This window comes from Bubalus bubalis, chromosome 1, assembly GCF_019923935.1.
Source record: "Bubalus bubalis isolate 160015118507 breed Murrah chromosome 1, NDDB_SH_1, whole genome shotgun sequence".
NCBI lineage: Eukaryota > Metazoa > Chordata > Mammalia > Artiodactyla > Bovidae > Bubalus > Bubalus bubalis.
Window position 1 is genome coordinate 127576053 of NC_059157.1, and position 17310 is coordinate 127593362.

General features: G+C 38.8%; 1 protein-coding gene across 11 annotated transcripts in view; it reads right to left on the reverse strand.

The window, feature by feature from the left end:
* VPS8 (VPS8 subunit of CORVET complex) overlaps positions 1 to 17310 on the reverse strand; it is a 302528-nt gene that overhangs the window by 59574 nt on the left and 225644 nt on the right. For 10 of the 11 annotated variants that reach the window (XM_025287194.3, XM_025287196.3, XM_025287177.3 and 7 more), the window contains one exon: positions 14518 to 14683. In XM_025287194.3, coding sequence (XP_025142979.3) covers positions 14518 to 14683 — 166 coding nt within the window. Of the gene's footprint in view, positions 1 to 10236; positions 10318 to 14517; positions 14684 to 17310 lie in introns of those variants that run through there. The other variant, XM_044943981.2, reaches the window with a different exon arrangement.

Below are 17310 nucleotides of genomic sequence, written 5' to 3' on the forward strand. Positions count from 1 at the left end.
ATGGCTGCAGTCACCATCTGCAATGGTTTTGGAGCCCCCAAAAATAAAGTCTGACACTGTTTCCACTGTTTCCCCATCTACTTCCCATGAGGTGATGGGACCAGATGCCATGATCTTCGTTTTCTGAATGTTGAGCTTTAAGCCAACTTTTTCACTCTCCTCTTTCACTTTCATCGAGAGGCTCTTTAGTTCTTCATTTTCTGCCATAAGGGTGGTGTCATCTGCATATCTGAGGTTATTGATATTTCTCCCGGCAATCTTGATTTCAGCTTGTGCTTCATCCAGCCCAGTGTTTCGCATGATGTACTCTGCATAGAAGTTAGATAAGCAGGGTGACAATATACAGCCTTGACGTACTCCTTTCCAATTTGGAACCAGTCCACTGTCCCATGTACAGTTCTAACTGTTGCTTCCTGACCTGCATACAGGTTTCTCAAGAGGCAGGTCAGGTGGTCTGGTATTCCCATCTCTTTCAGAATTTTCCACAGTTTCTTGTGATCCACACAGTCAAAGGCTTCAGCATAGTCAATAAAGCAGAAATAGATGTTTTTCTGGAACTCTCTTGTTTTTTTGATGATCCAGCAGATGTTGGCAATTTGATCTCTGGTTCCTCTGCCTTTTCTAAATCCAGCTTGAATAACTGGAAGTTCACAGTTCACCTCCTGCTGAAGCCTGAGTGGCATCTGCATGGCGCTGGAGCTGCAAGCGGCCAAGGGGAAATACCCCACATCCAAAGTCAGGAGCGGTGGCCGTGGAGAGATACCCCATATCCAAAGTAAGGAGCAGTGGCTGCGCTTGCTGGAGCAGCTGTGAAGAGATACTCCATGTCCAAGGTAAGAGAAACCCCACTAAGACGGTAGGCACTGAGAGAGGGCCTCAGAGGGCAGACAGACTGAAACCACAATCACAGAAAACTAGTCAATCTGATCACAGGGACCACAGCTTTGTCTAACTCAATGAACCTAAGCCATGCCGTGTAGGGCCACCCAAGACGAATGGGTCATGGTGGAGATTTCTGACAAAATGTGGTCCACTGGAGAAGGGAATGGCAAACGACTTCAGTATTCTTGCCTTGAGAACCCCATGAACAGTATGAAAAGGCAAAAAGATAGGACACTGAAAGATGAACTCCCCAGGTGGGTAGGTGCCCAATATGCTACTGAAGAACTATGGATGGAGGGTTGTAACACTGTACACGAGGTGGCGACCAAAACCATCCCCAAGAAAAAGGGATTCAACAAGGCAAAATGGTTGTCTGAGGAGGCCTTACAAACAGCTGAGAAAAGAAAAGTGAAAGGCAAAGGAGAAAAGGAAAGATATACCCATTTGAATACAGAGTTCCGAAGAATAGCAAGGAGAGATAAGAAAGCCTTCTTAAGTGAACAACGCAAAGAAATACAGGAAAACAATAGAATGGAAAAAACTAGAGATCTCATCAAGAAAATCAGAGATACCAAGGGAACATTTCATGCAAAGATGGACAAAATAAAGGATAGAAACGCTATGGATCTAACAGAACCAGAAGATATCAAAAAGAGGTGGCAAGAATACATAGAATTGTACAAAAAAGGTCTCGATAACCCAGATAATCATGATGGTGTGGTCACTGACCTAGAGCCAGACCTCCTCAAGTATGAAATCAAGTAGGCCTTAGGAAGCATTACTACAAACAAAGCTAGTGGAGGTGATGGAATTTCAGCTGAGCTATTTCAAGTCCTAAAAGATGATGCTGTTAAAGTGAAGCACTCAATGGTGGCCACAGGACTGGAAGAGGTCAGTTTTCATTCCAATTCCACCATGTCAAAGCATGTTCAAACTACCACACAATTGTGCTCATTTCACATACTAGGAAGGTAGTGTTCAAAATCCTTCAAGCTAGGCTTCAAAGTATGTGAACCAAGAACTTCCATATGTACAAGCTGGATTTGGAAAGGGCAGAGGAATCAGAGATCAAATTGCCAACATTTGCTGGATCAAAGAAAAAGCAATGGAATTCCAGAAAAACATCTACTCCTGCTTCACTGACTATGCTAAAGCCTTTGACTGTGTGGATCACAACAAACTGTGGAAAATTCTTCAAGAGATGGGAATACCAGACCACTTTACATGCCTCCTGAGAAATCTGTATGCAGGTCAAGAAGCAACAATTAGAACCAGACATAGAACAAGAGACTGGTTCAAAATTGAGAAAGTAGTATATCAAGGCTGTATATTGTCACCCTGCTTATTTAACTTATATGTAGAGTACATCATGGGAAATGCTGGGCTGGATGAAGATCAACCTGGCATCAAGACTGCTGGAAGACATATCCATAACCTCAGATAAGCAGATGACACCTTATGGCAGAAAGTGAGGAGGCAGTAAAGAGCCTCTTGATGAAGGTAAAAGAGGAGAGTGAAAAAGTTGGCTTAAAACTCAACATTCAAAACACTAAGATCATGGCATCCGGTCCCATCACTTTATGGCAAATAGAAAGGGAAACAATGGGAAACAGTGACAAACCATTTTTTTGGGCTCCAAAATCACTGAAGATGGTGACTTCAGCCATGAAATAAAAGATGCTTGCTCCTTGGAAGAAAAGCTATGACCAACCTAGGCGGCATATTAAAAAGCACAAACATCACTTTGCCCACAAAGGTCCATCTAGTCAAAAGCTTTGGTTTTTCCAGTAGTCATGTACGGATGTGAGAGATGGACCATAAAGGAGGCTGAGTGCCAAACAACTGATGCTTTTGAACTGTGGCATTGGAGAAAACTCTTAAGAGTCCCTTGGATAGCAAGGAAATCAACCCTGAATACTCCTTGGAAGAACTGATGCTGAAGCTGAAGCTCTAATACTCTGGGCACCTTACACGAAGAACCGACTCACTGGAAAAGACCCTGATGCAAGGAACGATTGAGGGCAAGAGAAGATGGGGACAACAGAGGATGAGACAGTTGGATTGCATCACTGACTCAATGGACATGAGTTTGAGCATACTCCAGGAGATAGTGAAGGACATGGAAGCCTGGTGTGCTGTAGTCCATGGGGTCACAAAGAGCAAGACACAACTGAGCAAATGAATAACAAGGTATACATTATATATGAGCTGAAGTAATGAATCACTTTATACTAGTATATAATAACATGAATATTGGAAAATGAGCATAAGTCTCCTCAAAAAGATGCATTTATGTTAGGATTATTTATCACCTCTCTGCACTTCTGAGACATATTAATATTCATTTCATTTGTAAGTTTAATTTAGAAGGTACTCTTTTGAGAAATGCTTCTATCTTCAAAATTCATTTTTTAGAATTTCATTTGACTCTAACATAACAGAGAGCTAACATTCTGTGAAAACAGAGAAATGAAAACAGGGCCTTAATACCAGTTTTCCTATTTCATTAAACAGTGTGTAAAACAAATCTCCAATTTATAGTGGGATAAATAAACAATGCACAATGGTTAACAGAAAATTATGACCAGTGAGCATTAACAAATGTCACTTACTGAATAATTTCTTCAAAGTTGTAAATACTTCCATCTGACATTATGTGTAGATTTATCCCCCAAAATCAAACATTTTCTTATACAATTCTAAAAACCAAGAAATAAAACAAATTCCAAGTACCAGGGAAAGTATCAGCTTCTTTCTTCTCATTCCCTCCTTTTGCAATTGTTAAGAATGACTAGGCATCTATATGTTTATTTTCAATCCCCTTCTTCTTTGCATATTTATCTCTTACCGGAAAAAACAAAAAACTCTGATATTTGACTGCTGTATCTGGTCATTTACTGAAAAGGGATGATATATCCAAATCTGAAAAAAATATCAAGCTACACATAGTAAGACTTTCTAATTAGTCTCCAAATGCTCTTGTTTTTTAAAAAATTTATTATTTTTTAAATTAATTTTTTATTGAAGGATAATTGCTTTACAGAATTTTGCTGTTTTCTGTCAAACCTCAACATGAATCAGCCATGTTGCTGCTAAGTTGCTTCAGTCGTGTCTGACTCTGTGCTACCCCATAGACGGCAGCCCACCAGGCTCCCCCGTCCCTGGGATTCTCCAGGCAAGAACACTGGAGTGGGTTGCCATTTCCTTCTCCAGTGCAAGAAAGTGAAAAGTGAAAGTGAAGTCGCTCAGTCGTGTCTGACTCTTAGCGACCCCATGGACCGCAGCCTACCAGGCTCCTCCGCCCATGGGATTTTCCAGGCAGGAGTACTGGAGTGGGGTGCCACTGCCTTCTCTGAATCAGCCATAGGTATACATATATCTCCTCCCTTTTGAAATTCCTTTCCATTCCCCTCCCCATTTCACCCCTCTTGGTTGATACAGAGCCCCTGTTTGAGTTTCCAGAGCCATACAGCAAATTCCTGTTGGCTATCTACTTTACATATGGTAATATAAGTTTCCATGTTACTCTTCCCATACATCTCACCCTCTCCTCCCCTCTCACAGTGTCTATAAGTCTATTCTCTGTCTGTTTCTCTGTTGCTGCCCTGTAAATAAATTCTTCAGTATCATTTTTCTAGATTTCATATGCATGAATTAGAATATGGTATTTATCTTTCTGACTTACTTTACTCTGTATAATAGACTCTAGGTTCATCCACCTCATTAGAACTGACTCAAATGCATTCCTTTTTATGGCTGAGTAATATTCCATTGTGCATATGTACCACAACTTCTGTATCCATTCATCTGTCTATGGATATCTAGGTTGCTTCCATGTTCTTGCTATTGTAAACAGTGCTGCAATTAACAATGGGATACATGCGTCTTTTTCAATTTTGGTTTCCTCCTAGGTATATGCCTATGAGTGGGATTGCTGGGTCATATGGTGGTTTTATTCCCAGTTTTTAAAGGAATTTCCACACTGTCTTCCATAGTGGCTGTATCAATTTACATTCCCACGAACAGTGCAAGAGGGTTCCCTTTTCTCCACACCCTCTCCAGAATTTACTGTTTGTAGACTTTTTGATGAGAGCCATTCTGACTGGTGTGAAGTAACATCTCATTGCAGTTTTGATTTGCATTTCTCTAATAATGAGCAATATTGAGCATCTTTTCATGTGTTTGTTAGCCATCTGTATGTCTTCTTTGGAGAAATGTCTGTTTAGGTCTTTTTCCCACTTTTGGATTGGGTTGTTTTTTTCTGACATTGAGTTGTATGAGCTGCTTGTATATTTTGGAAATTAATCCTTTGTCAGTTGTTTCATTTGTTATTATTTTCTCCCATTCTGAGGGTTGTCTTTTCACCTTGTTTGTAGTTTCCTTTGCTGTGAAAAAGCTTTTAAGTTTAATCAGGTCCCACTTGTTTACTTTTGTTTTATTTCCATTACTGTAGGAGGTGGGTCATAGAGGATCTTGCTTTATGTCCTCGAGCGTTCTGCCTATGTTTTCGTCTATGAGTTTTATAGTTTCTGGTCTTATAGTTAGGTCTTTAATCCGTTTTGAGTCTCTCTTTGTGTATGGTGTTAGGAAGTGTTCTAATTTCATTCTTTTACATGTAGTTGGGTCTAGTTTTTCCAGCACCATTTATTGAAGTGGCTGTCTTTGCACCATTGTATATTCTTGCCTTCTTTGTCAAAATAAGGTACCCATAGGTGCATGGGTTTATTTCTGGTTGTTTCATCTAGACCATACTGTCTTGATGACTGTAGCTTTGTAGTATAATCTGAAATCAGGAAGGTTGATTCCTCCAGCTCCACTCTTCCATCTCAAGACTGCTTTGGTTATTCAGGGTCTTTTGTGTTTCCATATGAATTGTGAAATTTTTTGTTCTAGTTCTGTGAAAAATGCCATTGGTGATTTGATAGGGATTGCACTGAATCTGTAGATTGCATTTGGTAGTAGAGTCATTTTCACAATATTGATTCTTCCTACCCAGGAATATGGAATATCTTTCCATCTGTTTATGTCATCTTTGATTTCTTTCATCAGTGTCTTATAATTTCCTGTGTACCATTCTTTTGTCTCCTTAGGTACGTTTATTCCTAGATATTTAATTCGTTTTGTTGCAATGGTGAATGGGACCGATTCCCTAATTTCTCTGATTTTTCATTGCTAGTATATAGAAATGCAAGTGATTTCTGTGTATTGATTCTGTATCCTGAAACTTTGCTAAATTCACTGATTAGCTCTAGTAATTTTGGATACTATCTTTAGTGCTTTCTATGTTCAGTATCATGTCATCTGCAAACAGTGAGAGCTTTTCTTCTTCTTTTCTGATCTGGATTCCATTCATTTCTTTTTCTTCTTTGATTGCTGTAGCTAGGACTTCCAGAACTATATTGAATAATAGTGGTGAAAGTGGACACCCTTGTCTTGTTCCTGATCTTAGGGGGAATGCTTTCAGTTTTTCACCATTGAAAATAATGTTTGCTCTAGGCTTGTCATATATGGCCTTTACTATGTTGAGGTAGGTTCCTTATATGCCCATTTTTTAAAGAGTTTTAATCATAAATGGGTGCTGAATTTTGTCAAAGGCTTTTCCTGCATCTATTGAGATTATCATATGGCTTTTAATCTTTCAATTTGTTAATATGGTGCATCATATTGACTTATTTGCATATATTGAGGAATCTTTGCATCCCTGGAATAAACCCTACTTGATCATGTTGTGTAAGCTTTTTGATGTGTTGCTGAATTCTGTTTGCTAAAATTTTGTTGAGGATTTTTGCATGTATGTTCATCAGTGACATTGGCCTGTAGCTTTCTTTTTCATGTGTGCTCTCAGTTTTTTAAGTTTTAAGAGAAATAACAATTGGAATATTTCTGGCACATAATAATGTGTTAGCTTATTGCCAGCTCTCAAGAGCTTTCAGTTCTGTTCAGTTCAGTTGCTCAGTCGTGTCCGACTCTTTGCGACCCCATGAATTGCAGCACACCAGGCCTCCCTGTCCATCACCAACTCCCGGAGTTCACTGAGACTCACGTGTATTGAGTCAGTGATGCCATCCAGCCATCTCATCCTCTGTCGTCCCCTTCTCCTCTTGCCCCCAATCCCTCCCAGCATCAGAGTCTTTTCCAATGAGTCAACTCTTCGCATGAGGTGGCCAAAGTACTGGAGTTTCAGCTTTAGCATCATTCCTTCCAAAGAAACCCCAGGGCTGATCTCCTTTAGAATAGACTGGTTGGATCTCCTTGCAGTCCAAGGGACTCTCAAGAGTCTTCTCCAACACCACAGTTCAAAAGCATCAATTCTTCGGCGCTCAGCCTTCTTCACAGTCCAACTCTCACATCCATACATGACCACAGGAAAAACCATAGCCTTGACTAGACGGACCTTTGTTGGTAAAGTAATGTCTCTGCTTTTGAATATGCTATCTAGGTTGGTCATAACTTTCCTTCCAAGGAGTAAGAGTCTTTTAATTTCATGGCTGCAGTCACTATCTGCAGTGATGTTGGAGCCCAAAAAAATAAAGTCTGACACTGTTTCCACTGTTTCCCCATCTATTTCCCATGAAGTGATGGGACCGGATGCCATGATCTTCGTTTTCTGAATGTTGCGCTTTAAGCCAACTTTTTCACTCTCCACTTTCACTTTCATCAAGAGGCTTTTTAGTTCCTCTTCACTTTCTGCCCTGTTAATTAATGTTAAAACTAAAATCTAGTAAATTTTTCATTATATTTCTTTGAATTGATATTAAGCTGACTGCTGGCCAAGAATTATTATTTTTAAAATGAATAATAGTAAGTTAATTTCTTCTAATGCTAATCAGTGCCAATAAAGGTGGTTATTTGCTACTCTAAATTTAATATAAGAATAATCTAAGATAAAAGCAGGATGAGTATTTCAGTTGAAATTAGTTTCTCAAACGTATTTTATCTGTGAGTTATATATAGAGAATACAAAACAGAAAATTCAACTTGCAAGGTCTATTCTTTGGACCTATATCCTGATTGACCTACTGTAAACCTAAGGGGAGAGGGAGTGATAATAAGGGAAGAAAGAAAGAAATCTGAGTCATTTCTGTTACATTTCCTGGCAAAGAATAAAAAACTTGTTGTAGAGGAAAGCAGACTTTCTGGGAGAATAAATCTAATCATGCCTGTGTAGAACTGTTGGGAGAAAATTGACATGTCAGAGTTATGGCTGATATATATTGATCAGTTGTGAAAAACACAAATGAAAGAGGCAAGAAAAAAGATTTTATCCAAGAAAACCACAGGTCTGAGGGTCACTTGTATCCTGTTGAATAAGAGTCAGTAACTGAAGAAGTAAAAAGTCAATCATCTCAAGTCTTGGAAAAGGATGAAATAAAAAGCTATTTGACAGAAGGATCATATTATAAAGGCAGTGAAAAGTTTCAAATGTATTCAGTTATTTACTGAGGACAGAAAGCAACAGGTGGAACCTGACTGGCAGTCTCAGCTTGATTTTGGAGTCACTGGGACACACACCTCTGTTTCTCTCCATGCACCGATTAGGAACTTAATAACCAAGGGTGACAGATTTTTGAAGGAAATTAGAAAGAGCAAAGTAGAACTCTCATGAAATTAAGCTTAATAAAAACCATCATGTATAGAATTAGTATCTTCATTTAAAATTTTCTTACAATTAAAAATGTGAATGGTTCATACAATGGTAAGAAATCTCAAGTTAGCACAGTCAACATAGTATCATTGTACTTTAAAAAAGAAAGGCAATGCCAAAGAATGTCCAAACTACCACCCAATTGCACTCATCTCACACGCTAGCAAAGTAATGCTCAAAATTCTCCAAGCCAGGCTTCAGCAATACATGAACCATGAACTTCCAGATGTTCAAGCTGGATTCAGAAAAGGCAGAGGAACCAGAGATCAAATTGCCAACATTTGTTGGATCATCAAAAAAGCAAGAGAGTTCCAGAAGGACATCTATTTCTGCTTTATTGACTACGCCAAAGCCTTTGACTGTGTGGAGCACAACAAACTGTGGAAAATTCTTAAAGTGATGGGAATATCACACCACTTCACCTACCTCCTGAGAAATCTGTATGCAGATCAAGAAGCAACAGGTAGAACCGAACACGGAAGAACAGACTGGTTCCAAATTGGGAAAGGAGTAGGTCAAGGCTGTATATTGTTACCCTACTTATTTAACTTATATGCAGAGTACATAATGCGAAATGCCAGGCTGCATGAAGCATAAGGTGGAATATCAAGACTGCCAGGAGAATTATCAATAACCTCAGATATGCAGATGACACCACCCTTATGGCAGAAAGTGAAGAAGAACTAAAGGGACTCTTGATGAAAGTGAAAGAGGAGAGTGAAAAAGTTGGCTTAAAACTCAACATTCATAAAACTAAGATCATGGCATCTGGTCCCATCACTTTATGGCAAATAGAAAGGGAAACAATGGAAACAGTGAGAGACTTTATTTTTGGGAGCTCCAAAATCACTGCAGATGGTGACTGCAGCCATGAAATTAAAAGACGCTTGCTCCTTGGAAGAAAAGCTATGACCAACCTAGATAGCACATGAAAAAGCAGAGGCATTACTTTGCCAACAAAGGTCCATCCAATCAAAGCTATGGTTTTTCCAGTAGTCATGTATGGATGTGAGAGTTGGACTATAAAGAAAGCTGAGCACCGAAGAATTGATGCTTTTGAACTGTGTTGTTGGAGAAGACTCTTGAGGGTCCCATGGACTGCAAGAAGATCCAACTAGTCAATCCTAAAGGAAATCAATTCATTGGAAGGACTGATGCTGAAGTGAAATTCCAATCCTTTGGCCACCTGATGTGAAGAACAGACTCATCGGAAAATACCCTGATGCTGGGAAGTATTGAAGGTGTAAGGAGAAGGGGACGACAGAGGATGAGATGGTTGGATGGCATCTCCGACTTGATGGACACAAGTCTGACTGCGTACGCTCTGGGAGTTGGGGATGGACAGGGAAGCCTGGCATCCTGTGTTCCATGGGGTTGCAAATAGTCAGACATGACTAAGCAACTAAACTGAACTTTAAAAATAACCTTTACCAGATTTCAATAAAGTCAGAATACTAAAAATAGAACAGTTAGGAAGAAGGAAAACAGAGTGATAATGATTTTAAAAACTTGATTTCAAATACTGGTCCTCCTTCTCTGAGCTACTTCAGCTAAAGTTGTTGTGAAGATTATCATATTCATATCTAAAGCATATATTTGATAAATTTCATCTTCTGTTTCCCTCCATTACCAACCCACTAGATTCTTTTACAAAATCTTACTAAGAAAACCAAAGGAGACAGCTAGAAAATATAAGGAATCCAAAATAGTTCTCCTTCTATTTTCCTTTATTAATTAGGAAGCATCAAACAGATTTTCAAGAGGACGATCAGTAATCCCACTGGAGTTTCCTAAAGAAATGAAAAAGTTGAACTCATTTCTTCTGCCCTGCAGAATAGGATAGCCTCAGAAATGAAGCTTCCTTTGACATACAGATCCAATTTCAAAATAATTTCCCTTCTCTCAATGTTCTGAGAGCAGGCAAGAGGAAGTCAATGAAACAGATTACTTTCTTGTGTGGGGTGTGCGGATATGGGAACACGGCAACCAATGTAGTACAAATGTCTTCAAAATTCAACATCCATTCTTGGAACAAATTCTCAACAGAACATGGAGTAAAAAGGAACATCTTAAACATGGTACAAAGGTTACATACCAAAAGCCTACAGTTAACATTATATTGAATAATGAAAAATGAATACTTTCCACTACAATCAGTAACAAGACAGGGATGTCTATTCTCACCATTGTTATTCAATTGTGTACTAGAGGCCAATGCAATAGGGCAAGAAAAAGAAATAACACTGGAAACAAACAAATATGCATTTGATATGATTATGTAGATAATACCAAAAAATATACAAAAAAGTACTCATAAGTAAGCTTAGTAAGGCCACTGGTCACTAGATACAAAGTCAATATGCAAAAATAAATTGTATTTCTATATTTTAGCAATGAATAATTAGAAATTGAAATATAAAACAGTAAAATATGTAATATCAAGTCATTAAATACTTAGAAATGAACCTTATAAAACATATGCCAGATTTATATGCCAAAAACTACAAAACATTGATGAAATAAATAAAGGAAAATTTAAATAAATTGGAGCTATACCATGTTAATGGATTGGACTCAATATCATTAAGATGTCAACTCTCCCCCAATTTATCTATATAGTCAACACAATCCTAATAAAATCCCAGCATGAATATTTTGGGGAGAAACTGACATGGTGATTTTTTAATTTATATGGAAAAGCAAGTAGAATAGCCAAATGTTAGAAAGAAGAACAAACTTGAAGGCCTCACATAACCTGATCCAGATTTATTATAAAGACACAGTCTTGGAGCAAGGACAGATATATAGATCAATGGAACAGAATAGAAAGTCTAGAAATAAACCTACATATACAAGGTCAACTGGTTTTTGATTAAGGTACAAAGGCAATTCAATGGATACCTTCATTCAAAAGAAAGAACTTTAATCTTTATCTCACCTAGTATTAAATAACTCCCAATGGATCAGTGGTTGCCAGGGGTTGGAGGGTGAAAAGAGAGGTTGACTACAAAGAGCTATGGGGGACTTTTGAGGGACGTGGTAATATTGCTCTATGTCTTGATTGTAAAGGAGGTTGTCAAAACTTGCAGAAGTGAATTTACTGTTTGTAAGTTATGTATTAAAATATATAATTGCATACATAACTATTTTTTTAAAAAGAAAAAAAAGGCATATTTTAGCCTCTGGGGACTATCTAGGAAGAAAGAAAAAAAATTTAATTGATAATATGCATTCAGTCACAATCTGTTTATGAACAGAATATACCTGAAAGAGGGAAAAAAACTGAAGTGCACTGAAATGCAAAGCCTTAGGTGTCTACATAAATAAAGGTTCCCACATCTGCATTTGAATTCAGCTTGGAAAGATGCTAGAAATCACAGGACCTGATTTTCCTTTCCAGTGCAAACAAGGAAGCACTGGATTACTAATAAATTTTCAATCCAGAAACATATTGAACATCTTCATTTGTATATCCAGCAGACATCTCTAACTCCAACAATGAATTCTCTGTCTTACCCTCAGGTATGTTCTTTATTTATTGCTTTCTATCTCAGTAAATGGTATCACCATCCATTTGGTGGTTCAAATAAGAAATCTGGGTACTATCTTTGACTCTTCTGTCTTCCCTTCCTCACCAACCAATTTAATTATCACCAAGTCCTATTAATTCTACCTCTCAAATATAGGTTACCTGTTGTAAAGCAGAAAAGAATACAGAATTAAAAGTTGAGCATAACTGCATCTAGAAGATGAAAGAGCGGTATGAGATGAAGCTAGCGAGGTAGGCAGGGACCATATTAATTATTTTGATGTTTGTACTCATCTCAAACACATCTCACATATGGCTCTCTTCTCCATCCCAACTTCCACCATTCTAGTACAAGTTACTATTTCTTTCCACAAAATAATTTCAATATTCTTGGGTCTCCCTACATATACTTATTCTTATTTTCCTTTCAATTCATTTTCTGTACTGCAGTTCTTTTAAAAGCACTATTCTTTAAAAAAAAAAATACTATTTTGATCATATATTCTTCTTTAAAGCCCTTCAATATCTTGTTTCTTTAGCACAAACATAAAAATAATTAGTATGGTCCCTGTTTACTTACTAATTTCATATAATACCATTCTTTCACCCTCTGGATCCAATCATACTCAAGTGTCTAGTTCCTGCAGAGGTGCTTTGTTTATTCTATATACTGTTCCCTGTGCCTGGAATATTTCTCCTCCTGCCTATCCTTGTGCTTAAACTCTATCTTCTTTTTTTGCTTCGGGGGCAGCTAACTTAACACTTTGAAGAAATCTTCCATGACATCTCATGTCTAGATCAGCTCTGCTCATTATCTACTTTTATAGCACAGTTCATCTGTAAATAATTGTGGTATAATAAAAAATATCATTCAGTCTTTGACCCTGGTTCCTATCACATAGTTCCTAAAACTCTCAGACTCTCCTGAGTGATAGAGTACCTTCTGAATGCTAATGAGATGACTGGTACTTGGGGACCCCTACATAGTTTCAGGATGGCAGCTGGTCATCAGAAAGATCAAACCATGACTAGAGATTTGGAACTTTCAGTTCTTCCTTCCCCATCCTTCCCCCATCCCCATATAGGAGGAGGGGAGAGGGGCTAGATATTGAGTCTAAGCACTAATGGCCAGTGATTTAATCAATCATGGTTAGGTAATGAAACTTCCAATAAAAACCCCTAAATGTTGAGGTTCAAGGAGTTTCCGGGTTGGTGAGCACACCGATAACTGGGAAGGTGGTATGCCAAGATACGGCATGGAAGCTCTGGGCACCCCCTTACCTTGCCCTTTGCATCTCTTTCATATGGCTATTCCTGACTATCCTTTATAATAAACAGGTAAACATAAAGCATGTTCCCAAGTTCTGTGAGTTGTCCTACTGAATTATTAAACCTGGGGGAGTGGGTCATAGGGACCCCTAAATTTGTCAAGTCAGATAGAACAGTATGTAATCTGGTACCCCATTTGTAACTGGTGTCTGAAGTAAGGACAGTCTCTTGGGAATGGACCCTTAAATGTATAAAGTCTGACACTAATTTCTGGTGGTCGGTGTGAGAACTGAATGGCATTACTGGGCATACAGTTGGAACACAGAGAACTGACAGGGTTGGTGTCAGAACTGAATATAGAAAAAACACCATGTAATTGGTGTCAGAAAGAACTGGAGAACACTTACTGGAAATCTGTTTATAATTTCGTTGTCATACAAAGTCCGTAAGACAAATGTCTTGTTCTAGCATTTAACATGGTGCCTGGCACATGGTTCTGTATTTAGTGGATGAATATGGATACTAGTGGCTACCACAGGAGTGCAGAAACTCTGAACTATTATCTGGGAGAAGCTAGGTCAGAGTTTTTTCCCTGGGTTATCTTCTGACTTAATATTGAAAGCTTCATTGATTTAACATAAGTTAGATGATTTAAACATAATTCTAAATCATCTTTGATTCCTCTTCATTTCTCCAATCTGAAATGTTGGATCACCTCAGAAGTCAATCCTTCTATCTTCGATAATCTTTATAGCCTTTCTTTTCTCTATACTCCCATCTCCAATGCATGCTCCCTTCTAACCTTCCACATCTAAATAAATCGCAACTACAGACTTCCAGTTTCTCAAGCCAAAAACAGAGAGAAAAAAGCAATGGGTCCAACATTTCACTAAGTGATGTTAACATCAACTACAGGATAGGGCAGCATGGAGGAAAGTGCAGGAAACAGAAGACTAAGTAAATTTGCTGAGGCCTGAAAAGACCTGAAAAAAAATGAGGCCAGGTCTAAAAGACACTGTTAAGAAAAGACTATCTGCATGAGTGAGACTAACAGTCACTCAGTCGTGTCCTACTCTTGGCAACCCCATGGACTGTATCCTGCCAGGCTCCTCTGTCCATGGAATTCTCCAGGCAAGAATACTGGCATGGGTTGCCATTTCCTTCACCACCTTGACATGAAAACAAGTTTTACCTGTGATGGGGTTATCCTTCCCTTTTTAACTTCAGATGAATTTTCACTCAACTTTCCTGCTTTGTTACTTGAGCTGCATTTGTAGCACGTCCATCTTGTTTGCCCTTCAATTTCTATGGTGCACTCTTTGCTTTGCAGACAGAACGAGTGATATAAATGGCCACAGCTGCAAAATGAAGGTAACCAATTGACACTTTTCATTATCATAAAATCATAAACCTAAGTTGTATTAGACAGTATTTAAAAGTGATAATTATTTCCAGTAAGCTGAAATGCACTGGTGGGTATTTAGGTTAAGAAATAAGAAAAGAGATTTACTTGTTGCTCTCCTCTCTTTTTTTTTTTATTTTTCATTTTATTTTATTTTTAAACTTTACAATATTGTATTGGTTTTGCCAAATATCAAAATGAATCGGCCACAGGTATACATGTGTTCCCCATCCTGAACCCTCCTCCCTCCTCCCTCCCCATACCCTCCCTCTGGGTCGTCCCAGTGCACCAGCCCCAAGCATCCAGTATCGTGCATTGAACCTGGACTGGCGACTCGTTCCATATATGATATTATACGTATTTCAATGCCATTCTCCCAAATCATCCCACCCTCTCCCTCTCCCACAGAGTCCAAAAGACTGTTCTATACATCAGTGTCTCTTTTGCTGTCTGGTACACAGCCAGACTCATGTATTTGTACACTTCAGTTGTGAGTACAACAGCATCACAGTTCTCTGACTACAAACCACCCAGGGGTGAGTTGAACTTCTGCTCACTTCTCAGACTATGAAACATTTTTAGACAGTTTGAACAACGTCAACTGGGGAAAATAATAATTATATAAGTCATTTGATAGTGACATGAGTGGTATTTCTCATCAAATTTAAGAGTCATGATTTGATTTATAAGCATTCACAAAAACGTTACTACTATACAGTAAATTCTAACATCATTACTACAAAGAAATTTCCTGTTAATTACATTAAGCTACCAAATAAAACTTCCAGAAGTAAGTGTTGAGCGTAATTCTAAGTCATCTTCACTGATTCCTTCTCATTTCTCCAACCTGAAACGTTGGACCACCTCAGAAGTCAGTACTTTCTCTCTTCGATAGTCTTTAAAATCTTCCTTTTCTCTATCCTCCCCCATATATATAACATGCCCCAAACCAAACTTTTGATTTCAACCAAACCCCACCCTCAATGCACACTCTCATCCAGCCTTTAAATAGTAACTAGAGCCTTCCAGTTTCTCAGGCCGAAAACTATTCCTTCTTTCATACCTCATATACAATCTATAAACAGATCTTGTCAGCTATTCCTTCAGAATATATACAGAACCCCATCACTGCTTACTTCATTACAATCATCTTGGGCCATCTCTCACTTCAGTTCAGTTCAGTTCAGTCGCTCAGTCGTGTCCGACTCTTTGCGACCCCATGAATCGCAGCACACCAGGCCTCCCTGTCCATCACCAACTCCCGGAGTTCACTCAGACTCACGTCCATCGAGTCGGTGATGCCATCCAGCCATCTCATCCTCTGTCGTCCCCTTCTCCTCCTGCCCCCAATCCCTCCCAGCATCAGAGTCTTTTCCAATGAGTCAACTCTTTGCATGAGGTGGCCAAAGTACTGGAGTTTCAGCTTTAGCATCATTCCTTCCAAAGAAATCCCAGGGCTGATCTCCTTCAGAATGGACTGGCTGGATCTCCTTGCGGTCCAAGGGACTCTCAAGAGTCTTCTCCAACACCACAGTTCAAAGCATCAATTCTTCGGCGCTCAGCTTTCTTCACAGTCCAACTCTCACATCCATACATGACCGCTGGAAAAACCATAGCCTTGACTAGACGGACCTTTGTTGGCAAAGTAATGTCTCTGCTTTTCAATATGCTATCTAGGTTGGTCAAAACTTTCCTTCCAAGGAGTAAGCGTCTTTTAATTTCATGGCTGCAGTCACTATCTGCAGTGATTTTGGAGCCCCTAAAAATAAAGTCTGACACTGTTTCCACTGTTTCTCCATCTATTTCCCATGAAGTGATGGGACCAGATGCCATGATCTTCGTTTTCTGAATGTTGAGCTTTAATCCAACTTTTTCACTCTCCACTTTCACTTTTATCAAGAGGCTTTTTAGTTCCTCTTCAGTATTCTTGCCTTGAGAACCCCATGAACAGTATGAAAAGGCAAAATGATAGGATACTGAAAGAGGAACTCCCTAGGTCAGTAGGTGCCCAATATGCTACTGGATATCTCTCACTTGGATTAGCCTAAATGGTCATTCCACTTTCACCCTTGATCTTCTGCGGTCTGTTCTCACCACAGCAGTCAAAGTGATCCTCAATACATAAATTATATTGTGTCAACCCTAACCTCAAAACCATCCATTGGCTTTTCATCTCAGAGTAAGAGTTTAATTCTTCATAATGATTTAGTTCCTACATGATTTGGCTGCTGAAGTCATCTCTTATCATTTTCCCTTCACTCTGCTCAGGCAATGCTGGCCTGCTCACTCACTTCCAGAGAAGTATGCCAAGCACCTGCCTCATGGTTTCTGCACTTGCTGATCCTCTGTCTGGAGCACTCTACCCCATATTGCATGGAAACTTCCCTTAAGTCTCTGCTCAAATGTCACTTAAGTTTCCCTAACAACTCTTCACAAATTACTAGTTCCCAGGGTTCTCTCTCTTCTATACCATAATTACTCAGGGTAATTATTACATTTTTATTAATTAATTCATTTTTAACTACCTGCCCATAATCATTTTAACAGTGGTGTTCTCCCTGACCACTTTTCATAAAACATCTT